This window comes from Mesoplodon densirostris, chromosome 1, assembly GCF_025265405.1.
Source record: "Mesoplodon densirostris isolate mMesDen1 chromosome 1, mMesDen1 primary haplotype, whole genome shotgun sequence".
Classification (NCBI taxonomy): domain Eukaryota; kingdom Metazoa; phylum Chordata; class Mammalia; order Artiodactyla; family Ziphiidae; genus Mesoplodon; species Mesoplodon densirostris.
The window spans coordinates 195,374,563-195,388,258 of record NC_082661.1 but is presented as its reverse complement, the minus strand read 5'-3'; the positions used below and the strand labels follow the sequence as shown (position 1 = coordinate 195,388,258).

Sequence of the window (13,696 nt, the reverse complement as noted above, 5' to 3'; positions counted from 1 at the left end):
TCAACAATAGCAGGGGCTATAAAGACAGGATGCACATCCAGTGTGCTAGGATGGGTCTTTACTGCCTTCTTGTTTTAAGGTGGATCCCTCATGACAGGTTTGTTGCCTGATGCAGCCCATATGGAAAGAAACTGACACTAGGCATGGGCTATAAAACCGGTATACACACACATAAGAAATTTTTCCCCCAGTGACCTCCAGGAAGTATTTCAAATTGTTAAGCAAAGACTGCATCACCCACTAATGAAAGCCCCCCTTTGGGAGTAGGGGCAGCAGCTGTTTTCCGCCCTTAGAATAGTTTTGCTCAGTACAGGAAGTGAAGATTAGGTTTTGCAATAGGAGGCTAGTGGACTTTTTTGAAATTTGTTTGTTTCATTTGGAAGGAAGGAAAGAGGGGTGTAATTAACCCGTTCAAGTTTGGCCTTGAACTCTGAGATGAGCTTAACTTCTTTTTGTTTTTGAACAATATGTCACTCACCCTACTAAAGACCAGGATGATGTAGGCTTCCCTTTATCTACCTTGGAAGATATTTAGTTTCTTGCTACACAAAGTTACAAAATTCTCTCCTAGACTTAATTTTAAGAGAAAATTTTCTAGTCTTCTGCGCTCTCAGCTTCTCCATGCTGTGCGGACAGCAATTGGTATTCATACCCCATTAATTAGTCAAGATTGTTTTAGAATGCAGCCAAGACCCGTTTTTTTGTTTTTGAATTGTGTTTCTGAGGACAGTTCCCCCTGAGAGTAACTTAGCTTCCTGGAAGAGAAGGCACTGTCATGAATGCAGCAGAATAGATTTCTAGACCTTTGGGTTTTCACTGGACTATACTAAGAGATTTGATATTTCTGTAAGGAGAGTCAAGAATGTTAGTGGTTCCCTCTCTCTCTTTCCCCTCCCAACCCCTGCTCTCATCCTAGAAAGCCTTCCTAATTCACACACTGAGAATAAAGGCCCACATCTGAAAAAAATGAGAGCCGAATACACTCTTTTTTTTCTCCAACTCATCTGCTCACTTTCCTTTCTCTATAGAGTTGCTACAGTGAACGGAAGAAAACACGAAACTTAGAAGCTTACGTGGAATGGTTTAATCGTCTCAGCTACTTGGTTGCTACAGAAATCTGCATGGTGAGAAAATGAATTTTCTCTTTCTTCTAGCCCTCTATATTATCTTTTCATACTTATTTGACATCTGTTGGGTCTACATGTTGGATAACTGCCCTCTTTTTTCTCTTTCTATACAGCCTGTAAAGAAGAAGCACCGAGCAAGGATGATTGAGTATTTCATTGATGTAGCTCGGGAGTGTTTTAACATTGGCAACTTTAATTCCTTGATGGCAATAATCTGTGAGTGTTTTCTGAGAGATATGAGTCCTTTATTTTTATAGATCCTGTGAAATGTATCCACTGAAAATTTGCAGATAGTACAGTTTTGTTAATGAAAACTGTATTGTTTAATCTAGACTTGTTTCAGAACGTCCAGAATGCTTTAAATATCCAAATTGGTACAAGTATGTATAATCTTTTTTAAGTATATAAGAATTCATGGAATACATTTAGTCAGTTTATCCTCATCTGAATATTTATGTATAAAGGCTTATATGTGAGATATGTGCCTAAATTAAGGATTTTAGAAAGTGTTTGAGTAGCTTGTGTATCAAGCATTATAGAAATATATGATCTAGGACTAAATCAAATGATTCCATCAGCAAGATAAGAGGACAGCCTGAGAAACTGGAACATTTTCTGACTACCCAAGTCACTAGTACTTATCATCCTCCGACCTTATTAGCCTGGCATATAAACTTTGCTCCTCCCCTAAATCATGGGGATTTTAATGCCAGTGACTGTTCATTCTATAAACATAGGGCAGGGGGTAACACTGTGTCTTGGTTTTCCCAATTTATACCTGTTTTCTTGCCACAGTTATGGTTAATGACTCTTTCGTTAAAAAATATTCTAATTTATATGATAAATGATATGGCTATGCTACACATTTTAGGTACTCAGTAAATATTTGAATATTTGCCTGACTCTTCAGAGTCAGGGTCAGTTTGAAGCCAGAGAATCTACCAAATATAATTCAATAATTTTGATTCTAATAAATCCCTCTCACCAATTCTTTTTTCCATTAAAAAGATTCTTTTTCCCCTTTATCTCCCCCATAAAAATACTGGCCAAGCTTCAGTTCTCTATCTGGCTTACTCCATGAAAATAGTGAACAGATGTTCATCTACATCAAAGACCTGAAAGATCCACAGTCTAGGTAATAGAAGATTATTTAATTCCCTTCTTGTACTGTTAAGAAAATATCAAGGCAATCCATTTCACGGGAGAAAGTATTTGTAACACATCTAGCTAAAAAAGAACTTGTACTCAGAATCTATAAAGGACCCTACAAAGCAATACTAAGTAGACAAATAACCCAATGAAAAAAAGGGCAAAATACTTGGACACTTCACAAAAGAAGATATACTGTTGGCTGGTAAGTATATGAAAAGATGCTCTACATCATTAGTCATCAGAGAAACACAAATTAAAATGAAAACCACAGTGAAATAGCATTTCACACATGGGAGTGACTGAAATTAAGAAGACTAGTTGAACCAAATATTGTGAGGATGTGGACCAAGTAGAATTCTCAGACATGGGTGGTGGTATGAGATGGGACCACTACTTACTCTGGAAAATCATTTGGCAGGTTTTTTGAATAAAGTTAACTTCCTTCCACTTAGTAATGAACACTTTTTCAGAACATAGGTTAGAATAACCTCTCTTATTTCTCCATTTCCACCTTCTTTTCTCCCCCTCCATTTAAAATTGGAAGCTGGCATGAATATGAGCCCAGTCTCTCGACTGAAAAAAACTTGGGCCAAAGTGAAGACAGCCAAGTTTGACGTTCTTGAGGTATGTGGAGCTGCTGTTTTGCTGTTACGTAACATTTTGCGCCTGAATTATTTGGGATTTTCTATGTGGTGTTAAAAGTAAAGTCTCGTAAACTTTCTGCAGGTGAGAAGTATGTAGTTAATACTCTCCTCTCTTTTGTCTTCAGCATCAGATGGACCCTTCAAGCAATTTCTACAATTATCGAACAGCTCTTCGTGGGGCGGCACAAAGGTCTTTAACTGCTCATAGCAGCAGAGAGAAGGTATGGGTTTAAAGGAGTTTTATTTATAGTAGAGTTGCCATGTGTTGCACTGAAATGTGAACTACTGTACCGAGCTTCTTTTAGTTTAGATCTAAGAAAGCAAGGCCGTGTGCTGTAGTCATTTTTATCACTTGACACAGAGGGAAGGGGAGTGCTAAAGGAAGGGTGGAAGGAGGAGAGGGAAAGGGAACTTGGTGGAGAAATTTGCAAATATTATTATTGCATTATTTAAATGACTATTTTGTAATGTGTCATAGTTGTGTTTCAAGCGGTAAATATTAAGTCCTATGTTAAGATGACTAATAGCATTGGAGAGTAATTTGATTAAATGGAAAACAGACATTTACACTCTGCACAAAGTGGCTGACTTAATGTAACCTTTTCTCTTAAAGAATTAGCTTACCTCCTATGGTTAAGTCGTTTATGTTCAGAAAGTAGCTTAGTTGCTGTAGCATTAGGCCTGCTGTTACTAATTGGATATGTGGGTGGCAGAAAGTACAGCGATGATGTCTGAGAGATGAATGATCCTCACTCTATCTGCCCTGCCCTTAAACAATTTCACATTGTCTTGGATCAACTGTACTTCTGACTCAGAGGGTCCTTCACTGGCACATTTCATACATGGGAAGGATAAGTCATTTTGACATTTGGAGATCATGTTATTTGAAAAGTAAATACCTGGTTGCAGTAAATGGGCTGATGAAGGTTGCTTGATGAAAGCTATTTTCTGCTTAGATTCTGTCCATCTTCTAACTTAAACTATATCTTCAACAAATAAACGAAATGAGGGTAAAATATTTCAGGGCCTCTCAATCACTTCCCCCAAAAAGCTTCAGCCACCATGATCTAAAATAAAAACAAACACAAAAAGAAACCCCACCTTTTAAACATGCTAAATTGCTTCTCAACAAAATCCAAAATATCAGTTCTGATATGTTTGAGAGATATTGTAAATCCATTTTTTTTTTTTTTTGATAAAGAAACAAGGTCAGAGAAGGGATGAAGCAGAGATAACTATCTCAATTTAGCCTGAGGGTGTTTACCAGCTTTTAAAGCTTACCTGCCCAGGACTTCCCTGGTGGTCCAGTGGGTAAGAGTAAGACTCCGAGCTCCCAATGCAGGGGGCCCAGGTTCAATCCCTGGTTGGGGAACTAGATCCCGCATGCAGGCCGCAGCTAAGAGTTCACACGCTACAGCTAAAAAATCCCTCATGCTGCAAGGAAGATCCCGCGTGCCACAACTAAGACCCAGCGCAGCCAAAATATAAATAAAATTTAAAAAGAAGGTTAAAGCTCTTTGAGAAAGAACAAGTATGAGGAGGATGAAAAAGAAAAAAATAAAGTTTATTTGCCCACATCCCAGTAATCCTGTGACCACTTTGAGAAAAATCTAATCAGAAGTTTTTCAAGGGCCTCCCTGGTGGCGCAGTGGTGGAGAGTCCGCCTGCCGATGCAGGGGATACGGGTTCGTGCCCCGGTCTGGGAGGATCCCATATGCTGCGGAGCGGCTGTGCCCGTGAGCCATGGCCGCTGGGCCTGCGCGTCCGGAGGCTGCGCTCCGCAACGGGGGGGGGCCACAGCAGTGAGAGGCCCGCATACCGCAAAAAAAAAAAAAAAAAAAGTTTTTCAAGCTTTGGGAAATGATCACATGCATGGGAGGATCCCAGTACCCTGAAGTGTGAAGACCTGTGGGAGGCTGTCTGCAGCCTTTTCTTCACCTCTCCGTGTTGGAAGCAAGGCTTTCTCTGCAGGACCTCCGTGAGTTAGAGGGCCTCTGCCTTAGTGAGGAAGAGGCTGTAGAATCATCTCTCTTGGTCAGGAGCTGCAGCACTAGCCTAAATAATTCTGAAGTCCAGCCCTCCCACAAAGATCTCACTGAATGTTGTACTCGTGGGACTCTAATAGCTTTTTCCAGCATTTACCCTTTCCATCATTTACTAAATTCTGTCTGCTTTAGTTTTGTTGTTTTTTAACCAGCTTTGTGTGAGTGTATGGATTGTGTTCTCTAGTTCGTAAAACAAATGATCCCACCACCAATTTAAAGCAATACGCCATTTCTTTTTCACAACTGGTCTCAAAGGCCATGAATGAAAATATTTGGGGATAAAAATTCATCTCTTATTCAAGAGAATTGGGATTCTGTTTTCTTTTTTGAAGTGAGGGTAGACTCTCTTTATTCCTAAGTCAGTTCCTATTTTAAAGTCTTCCTGGCAGCGTGAATAAAGTTATATAATCTTTGATATTCTTTGAATTATGTTTAGGTGGCCAATGTGGCACGTCTCTAGGTACCATATAGAAAAAAATCTATCTCACATCGGGGCCATTAAATGATCTTTAAATTGCTGTTTTTTTCTGTGAGTCCTTGTGTCTTCTGGTTTTTAACCACTTCTCGTACAAGTGCATGGTTTTCAGTCCTTTCACCATTCCGTTTCTGATCATCAGCATTCATTTCTAGTTGTGGAAGTGAAAATGCCTTTAAGGTGTAGTTGCCAAGAATATTGTGAAAGGGAATTAGAAAACATTACTACTTGAGACGTTCTACCACTAAAGCCTTCATTGAAAGACCTCTCAGAAAGCAAACTTTTGCTCCTGTAGTAGCCTGTACATCCACCTTCACTCTGGGTGTCCGAAGCCCTTATAGTCTCCCGATTTTTACAGTGGTAGGTTTATATAGGGGCTGCACATCTGAAGGAACCATCCATGAGGAAATGACAAGTTGAAGAAGACTGGGAGACTTCTGTCTGGCATATGGGCATAAGGAACAGCGCAGGAATTATCATAAGGGAGATTGTTTCTATCACTGTGTTCTTGGAAGAGTGGTTCAGACAATTAATAGTGGATCAATCCAGTAATCCCACTTCTGGGTATTTATCCGAGGAAAACAAAAACACTACATATTTAGAAAAGATACATGTACCCCCTTGTTCATTGCAGCATTATTTACAAAGCCAAATATAGAAACAACCTAAATGTCCATTGATGGATGAACGGATGAAGAAACTGTACCCTGTGTGTGTGTATATATTTATATATACACACATATATATACATATATATAGTATATATACGTACAAGTATATATACTACAGTTTCTTTTTTTTTTTTTGCGGTACGCGGGCCTCTCACTGCTGTGGCCTCTTCCGTTGCGGAGCACAGGCTCCGGACGCGCAGGCTCAGCGGCCATGGCTCACGGGCCCAGCCATTCCGCAGCATGTGGGATCTTCCCGGACCGGGGTATGAACCTGTGTCCCCTGCATCGGCAGGCGGACTCTCAACCACTGTGCCACCAGGGAAGCCCTACAGTTTCTTTATTCCATTATATATATATACATATGTATATAAAATGATTCATGTGATCAGCACCATGTAGCCCAGAACTACAGAACAGAGCACAGAAGTAAAGTTCTTCCTTAAAAGCTGTTACACTACGCAGATATTGCATCTTGATAATAATTCAGTCCTCATTTTCCTTATGATGATACATCAGTAATACTTGTCCCCTTGTATGGGGCCCATTGGTTTTGGGGGAATGCTTAATTGAGGTCAAACCTGTGTTGTTGAATTTAATCCACACCACAAGTCAGTGAGGTACTGTTCCCATTTTAAGGTGAGGAAACTAGGCTTTCTTAGCCTTATACCAGGGGTTGGCGAACTCTTTCTCTTAGGGGCCAGATCCTAAATATTTTAGGCATTGTAAACCATACGGTTTCTGTTGCAACTACTCAGCTCAGATGTGGTGGCACGAGAGCAGACATAGACGGTACGCAGGTGAGTGGATGAGCATGCTTGTTTTCCAGTAAAACTGTCTGGACACTGGAATTTTAACTTCATTTAATTTCATGCTCATGAAAGATTATTCTTTTGATATTTTCCCAGCCATTAAAAAATGTAAAATGTATGGCTTCTAGGCCATTCCAAAACAGTTGGTGAGGTGGGCTGGCCCTCGGGCCACAGGTGGCAGACTCCTGGCTTGTACGTCCAGTCAGTTGTGGAGCCGCGTTTTAAACTGAGGTCTAGCAGAGCCAAAGCCCAGCACCCCCCAGTGACAAGTGGTCTTGCAAAGAAGTGAAGTTCGGGTGTGCTTTTATCCTTGTTACCATGGCTGTTTAGTTCTAAAATAATAGAGATATAGTCAGTAATATCTGAAGGAGAAGGTAATGAGGGGATCTTTACGAATTCAGTTTAGAGACTTCCAGACAATAGCAAATGATTAAAAGTATATTCAAAAGGGCTGTCGAAATTGAAGATTCCTTTTGGCTCTTTTCAGAGATCAACGAAACAAAAAATAATCAAAACCTATCTCTTTTTAAATGACTTTAGGGGAAAATCTGAATTTCCCCCTAGAAGTGAAAATTGATACTTAATGTTTTTAAGTATGAGCCGAAATGTATGTTTTCCAGACCTGTCATTCATCTAGTATAGGTGTACCACATGAGTCATAAGCTGAGGGAACCTTCAAAAACCTGCTCTTGGGTAAACAACATAGGTCCACAATTTGTGTCTGCAGCATTATTTACATTGTAGCACATTTAGAATCTTCAAAAGCACGTTGGCGTTTGAGAGAAAGTGGAAGTTACAAAGTGGAAGAACAAAGAGCTTTGTTCTTTGTTCATTCTGGGCTTCCTAGAATTTAGAGTACTCTCTTAGAGATTATTATTTTAGATTAATTAATTAAATACCACCATATCAAACCAAAGATGTGAGGCAGGAAAGTCTTACTAAAGAAGGCTCATTGTTTTTTACACAACCATTAATTTTAATTTGCACATTTATATTCCTCCTTCACCTGGGCCTGCCTCACAACATATTGTGCAGATCACTTCGGCGATTTCCCATGAGAACAGGTGCTTACTTGCTCTGTCACAAGAAGGCCAGGTTTACTCAACAGGAAGTTTGTAGCAACTATTACCAAAAACCCTGTGCTCTCACGTTATCTTGAGCAGTATCTTCAAGGGAAAAGAAAATGTTCCTCTAAGAAAACGTTCATCTAAAATGTCGATGTCTAAATGATAAAAACAGTGGACAGCTTCTCACAGAGAGATGGGTCACACATCTTAAGCTCTTAGTACCTGCAGTGGCAGGTATTCTATTAATATTTTGCTCTAACTAAATGAAAAGTAAGAGTTCTTTTAGATGTTTTTTCTTTGATTATAGCTAGAACTCTCAGATTGGATCATATGCTATTGCCCTGAGAAAAATGGGGGAAACTAGCAACAATGTGAAGCCAATCTGCCTCCCAGTGCCACCCGTCTTTGCTGCATTTTGGTTATTAACAGCATTTTCATGTTATGCAAAACTATATAAAGAAGGAAACTGCTCTCATGGGAGGCAAAGAAAACACTGTACCTGTCTTAATTAATTATAGCCTACTCTGTAATCCAGAGTCAATGCTGTTCATTAACATCTTATATTATTTGATGAGAGTCTAAATGTTTATTTGCCCAAAACAGACCAGAGCTTTTTGTTTTCTCTAGATTGTGATACCATTCTTCAGTCTTTTAATCAAAGATATTTATTTCCTCAATGAGGGGTGTGCCAACCGCCTTCCCAACGGCCATGTCAACTTTGAGGTAAGGCTGCAAGATCTGAGCCCAGAGAAGACTAGCTTCTCCAGCAACTGTAGAGAGCCCAGGCCATCTAAGCTGCTTCCGAAGTTCTCGAGCCAAGTTTTCTCTTTCCCTACTAATTTGTAAGAAGATAACAATGCTGACTAGAATAAATTAGCTGCACCATTATTATAAATTATTGTCCAGAGGTACTTGAGTAAATTTTTACCTCTACATAACAAATATCTGTTGCTAATTTTTCTTAAATTAAGAAAATTATGGAGTTCAGAAGATTAGAAGCCAGAGGAGAACATTAAATGAAGTGGTCTCATCCAAGCTCATGATTTTTGATAACTGCCTTTAACTTCAACTTTCATTTTATTCTTTTCTAGAAATTTTGGGAACTGGCCAAACAAGTGAGTGAATTCATGACATGGAAGCAAGTGGAGTGTCCATTTGAGAGAGACCGGAAGATCTTACAGTACTTGCTCACAGTACCAGTCTTTAGTGAAGATGGTGGGTAGCCTGTTCAGCCAGGGCCGCCACCAGCATCCACAGACCCTACGATCAGGAAATCAGCATATAAATGCTTGATGCCTCGTTCCTCATGTAGTATGAGGCCTGTCTTCTGACTTATTCCATCTTTAGAATTTTCTGTTGCACAGAAAACCGTATGGTTTATCCCTAAAATATTTGAGTCAGGCACTCACTATTCACCGATAAGCAGTACATTTCTGTGTTTAAACATTCTTTATAATATTAGATCTGCAGAGCTTTGGGCACAAATGGAAAGTTATTGAAGGATTACTTGCCCTTGTTTAGGCTTGTTTTAATGGAGAAAAAAAGTGTTTCATGATATGTTGTCATTCAAGGTAATTTGAAGAACAAAACAATCGCTAGCCCCTGCTGTTTGTCAAAACAAACAGTGGAAAGTCTTAACCTGTTAAAACATTAGGGAATTTGAGGCAGAAACAGTGATTGTGTACCCAAAAAATTGACCAGAAATTTAAAGTTTGTAAAAGACTTGGGGATTGATTATATTAATCTGTTATATCCTAATATTATAGAAATCAATAGCATTATTAACTATTTCTCATAGTAGATTGGTAGTGTTTGTGATAATGACTAAAGAACATCTTGAATTAATATGACCCATTCCAGAGGGGACTTGATTATTATTAGCCTCTACAAACAGGATTAATAACAAGCTTTTAAATCTTTGGAATTCTTTTTGACTTAGTATTAAAGAGAAAAACATTAGAAGAGTGAAAAACTGGCCTAGAAAACCTGACTTTTTACCTGCTAAAATGTCTTTTAAAAAGCTAACAGGAAAGGCTCCCCTTCCCGTCCCTCTTCTTTGTAAAGAACATAAATGTGAGTGTATGATCGCATCCTGTGGCTTGTCTTTTTAAGCTTTTTTTTGCCTCATAAATTGTCTTAGTTAACCAAGTGCCTTTTTGGCCTAAGAGGCCCTTGGGGTTATGTTGAGATGGTCAGTCAGGGGCAAAGTGTGGTATTCTGTGTTCTTAAAGCTCCCCAGTTGTAATTTGATATTTTAAAGAGTGTGTTTTGCTGTAGGGTTTGGTTCAGGTTGAATGGGGGATGGATGGAGGTGGGTAATGTATCAGGAAAAGACTTCAGCGTTAATGCATTCGTACTTTTGGTTCATTGTAGCTCTCTACTTGGCTTCCTATGAGAGTGAAGGACCTGAAAACCATATAGAGAAAGACAGATGGAAGTCCTTAAGGTGGGTCTCATTGCTTCTCATTGCTGTACAGATCTAATAAAGACGTTGCCCTTAAGTGAAGAAAGCCGCGTGCTTGTCATAGGGAGTCCCTGCCTGCGTGTTCCCAGTCCTCTCTGTAGCTTATCTCCTGTTAACTGAATCTTTGTGGCTTGGAATCCTCATCGCCATCCTTCAGTTTTATTGTCTTTTTTTTTTTTTTTTAGTACTGGCAGATATATAGTGACTCTGTTCTTCTTTCTCCCATTATTTTATGGAATGAGGAACTGAAATTACCCTTTGGTATGTTAAAAAGGGCACTGACACATTTTCTTCATCTAAAAGATAAGAAGTTCAGACTGTATTTCTGAATAGTTCTAACAGTAAAATCTTATTTCACCTGAGGTCAAAGAGACCCAAGTACCAGCTGGTTCAGTAAATTGGAGTGTGTCACTTATCGACTAGATCTTGGTCCCCTCTTTGGTTTGGGAGGGAGTTGGGACTTTAAATGTAATACAGAATCTCTCCAAATTTAAAAATGTTGTAAATCTAGTAGTATTTTCAAACAAAACTAGGATAGGTGGGTTTGTATTTTAACCATCTGAGATGCTTTAATGGGCAAAAGTAGCCCAGGATATAGTATTACTATAACCAAAATTGCCGTATGTGTATTTCTACTAAGAGACTCTGGGAATATGTGCCTCTTTTTTTTTTTTAATATTTATTTATTTATTTGGTTGCACTGGGTCTTAGTTGAGTCAGGAGGGCCCCTTAGTTGTGACTCACGGACTTCTTAGTTGTGGCATGTGAGCTCTTAGTTGCAGCATGCATGTGGGATCTAGTTCCCTGACCAGGGATCGAACCCAGGCCCCCCGCATTGGGAGCGTGGAGTCCTATCCACTGTGCCACCAGGGAAGTCCCATGTGCCTTTTTGTACCAGGTTGACAAGCCCATTTTCTTTTCTTCCCATAGTCACTTGGGAGCCTTCATTAACTTGATCTTGGGCTAAGTTTCATGAGCCAGGGTATCTAAGATGTATTTGGTTTTATGTGATTTTATTTGTTTCAAAGGAAAATTTAGGCCTTCTTTGAACCTTTCATTGAGGAGAGATGAGGTACAGAAGCATTGGAATTATTATGCGTACAACAGGTCATGGTGATAGGCAAAGGATTGGAGATGTTTCTTCTTTTCCCTATTGCTGTGTGAGCCCTTGAGGGGGAGCACAGGGTCTTCCCTCACATGTGCCGCAGCTCTGGACCTGCGCCTATGCTGTTGAGGAAGGACGTTGGGTTACAGCAGGTGTTGGCTGAGGCCGAGCATCCCCAAAGAGGATAAAAAAGAAGTACGCTGTGATCCTTTGCAAAAGGATCTACCCACATATGCTAAGTGGATAGGTACTAAGGCTCATTATTCTAGAATGATAGTACCTGCCTGAAAACGTGTACACACATTAGCTTTGCAGGCAGTAGGATATTTTTACATAGATGCTTCTCCTGCTGGTCCAAGAGTCACTCATTCAGACGCTTGGGTTCAGCAGTGGCAATGACAAATACACCTGTGAGGGGAGACACCTTTCTTGTCGCTTGATATTTAAATGCTCTCAGTGGGCACCGAATGTGAACTCGTTCAGATTTACTAAGTATCCCATCTGCCATGAGACCAGTATGGTTCTAAAAGCTTTTTATCATTAATGACCTTTGTGTGTGTGTGTGTGTGTGTGTGTGTGTTAATATAAAGCCACTCAAGGTATAGATTTACCTGTAAACAAAATTTTGGCCATCTCCACTAATGTATATTTATTTTAAGTGACTAGCAGTTCTCCCAGAAAACCTGAAGGACTTCAATGCTTAATATTTTTCTGTCCTTCTTTAAAATGTTTTTTAAATTAATTTATTTTTTATTAAAGTATAGTTGATTTATAGTGTTTTAATTTCAGGTGTACAGCAAAGTGATTCAGTTATATATATATTCTTTTTCAGATTCTTTTCCCTTATAGGTTATTACAAAATATTGAGTATATTTCTTTGTTGTTTATCTACTTTATATATTGTAGTGTGTTTATGTTATTCCCCAAATCCTAATTTATCCTTCCTCTCACCTTTCCTCTTTGGTAACCATCAGTTTGTTTTCTACGTCTGTGAGTCTGTTTCTGTTTTGTAAATCAATTCATTTGTATCATTTTTTTAGATTCCACATACAAGTGATACCATATGATATTTGTCTTTGTCTGACTTACTTTAAACTATGTAAAATCAAACTTCAAACATGGGAAAGATGAAACTAGTATTAGGTGAGGATTTTCATCCTCATTCAGATCATTTGCCACCTTCCTTCTTATCTTATCTTCTTTATTATTCAGGTCCAGCCTCCTGGGCAGAGTTTAACACACGGGATGCTGGCTGCTGCTAGCTGCTGCATTCAAGCAGATCATCGAGGGGCTGGCCTTTGTTTTTGGGCATCTAGTGCCACAAAAAAATCATGAAGTCCCTGCAAGCACGCTCCCTCAAGAGCAGATGGGGACCTTATTCCCCACAGCTGACAGATTGACTCAAATTTTGTGAGACTGAAATGTTCACTGGGGACACTTGAGAAAGAATCCTCTAAAGATCCCAGCTCTGCAATGATTCATCTCCTGGAATTTCCATGTGAATCACAGCTCTGCATCTGGATGGAGCTTTCTTTTGTGTGTGTGTGTGTGTTTTTTAATTTGGTTCAACATTTGCTGCTAATGGGACTTGCCCAGCTGAGTGCTGGCTCTTAGGAAGCCCATGTTTCTTTGTTAACTTAAAAGAAAAAGGGAGAAGAAGGAGAGGAAACAAGCCCTCCATTTAGATCCCAAACTGCAGCTCAGTGGTATTGCCGGGAGGGGCCAGGCTGGCTGGATGCCAACTGTGGACTTTGTTTCCCTGAGCGTGGGCTGTGTTGTGAATTCCCCTCCTCCCTCTTCCTACAAGGTTTTGAGTTGGCTGCTGGTTAGCAAACTCCTTTTTACCCATATAAGTTATTTAATATAATAATGAAGCTAACACTGTGGTAGGAAAATAGCCACTAGAAAAAAAAGCAGAGTTTGTCATTGGACTGTGTAACATTCTAGAAGGACCTTCTGTTTTCTTTACCCTTCTGAGCTGTTTACAACTGACCACTGTGTTCTACAGATGTGTTTTTCAGTAGTTTTTTTTTGTTACTTAGTTTCCCATGATGCCTATTTTTTTTTCCTCTTGTAAATTTAAATTATCTGACTTTAAGGGTCTTGGGAAAAAACCCATGGCCTAATTACAGTTTAA

The 13,696-nt window shown here is 39.4% G+C and overlaps 1 protein-coding gene across 3 annotated transcripts in view; it reads left to right on the top strand.

The window, feature by feature from the left end:
- RASGEF1B (RasGEF domain family member 1B) overlaps positions 1-12,796 on the top strand; it is a 144,574-nt gene extending 131,778 nt beyond the window's left edge. For all 3 annotated transcript variants that reach the window (XM_060093242.1, XM_060093262.1, XM_060093252.1), the window contains 8 exons: positions 1,029-1,124; positions 1,241-1,343; positions 2,824-2,903; positions 3,049-3,144; positions 8,618-8,713; positions 9,082-9,205; positions 10,364-10,436; positions 12,772-12,796. In XM_060093242.1, coding sequence (XP_059949225.1) covers positions 1,029-1,124; positions 1,241-1,343; positions 2,824-2,903; positions 3,049-3,144; positions 8,618-8,713; positions 9,082-9,205; positions 10,364-10,436; positions 12,772-12,796 — 693 coding nt within the window. The remainder of the gene's footprint in view (positions 1-1,028; positions 1,125-1,240; positions 1,344-2,823; positions 2,904-3,048; positions 3,145-8,617; positions 8,714-9,081; positions 9,206-10,363; positions 10,437-12,771) is intronic.
- The last annotated feature ends 900 nt before the right edge of the window (positions 12,797-13,696 follow it).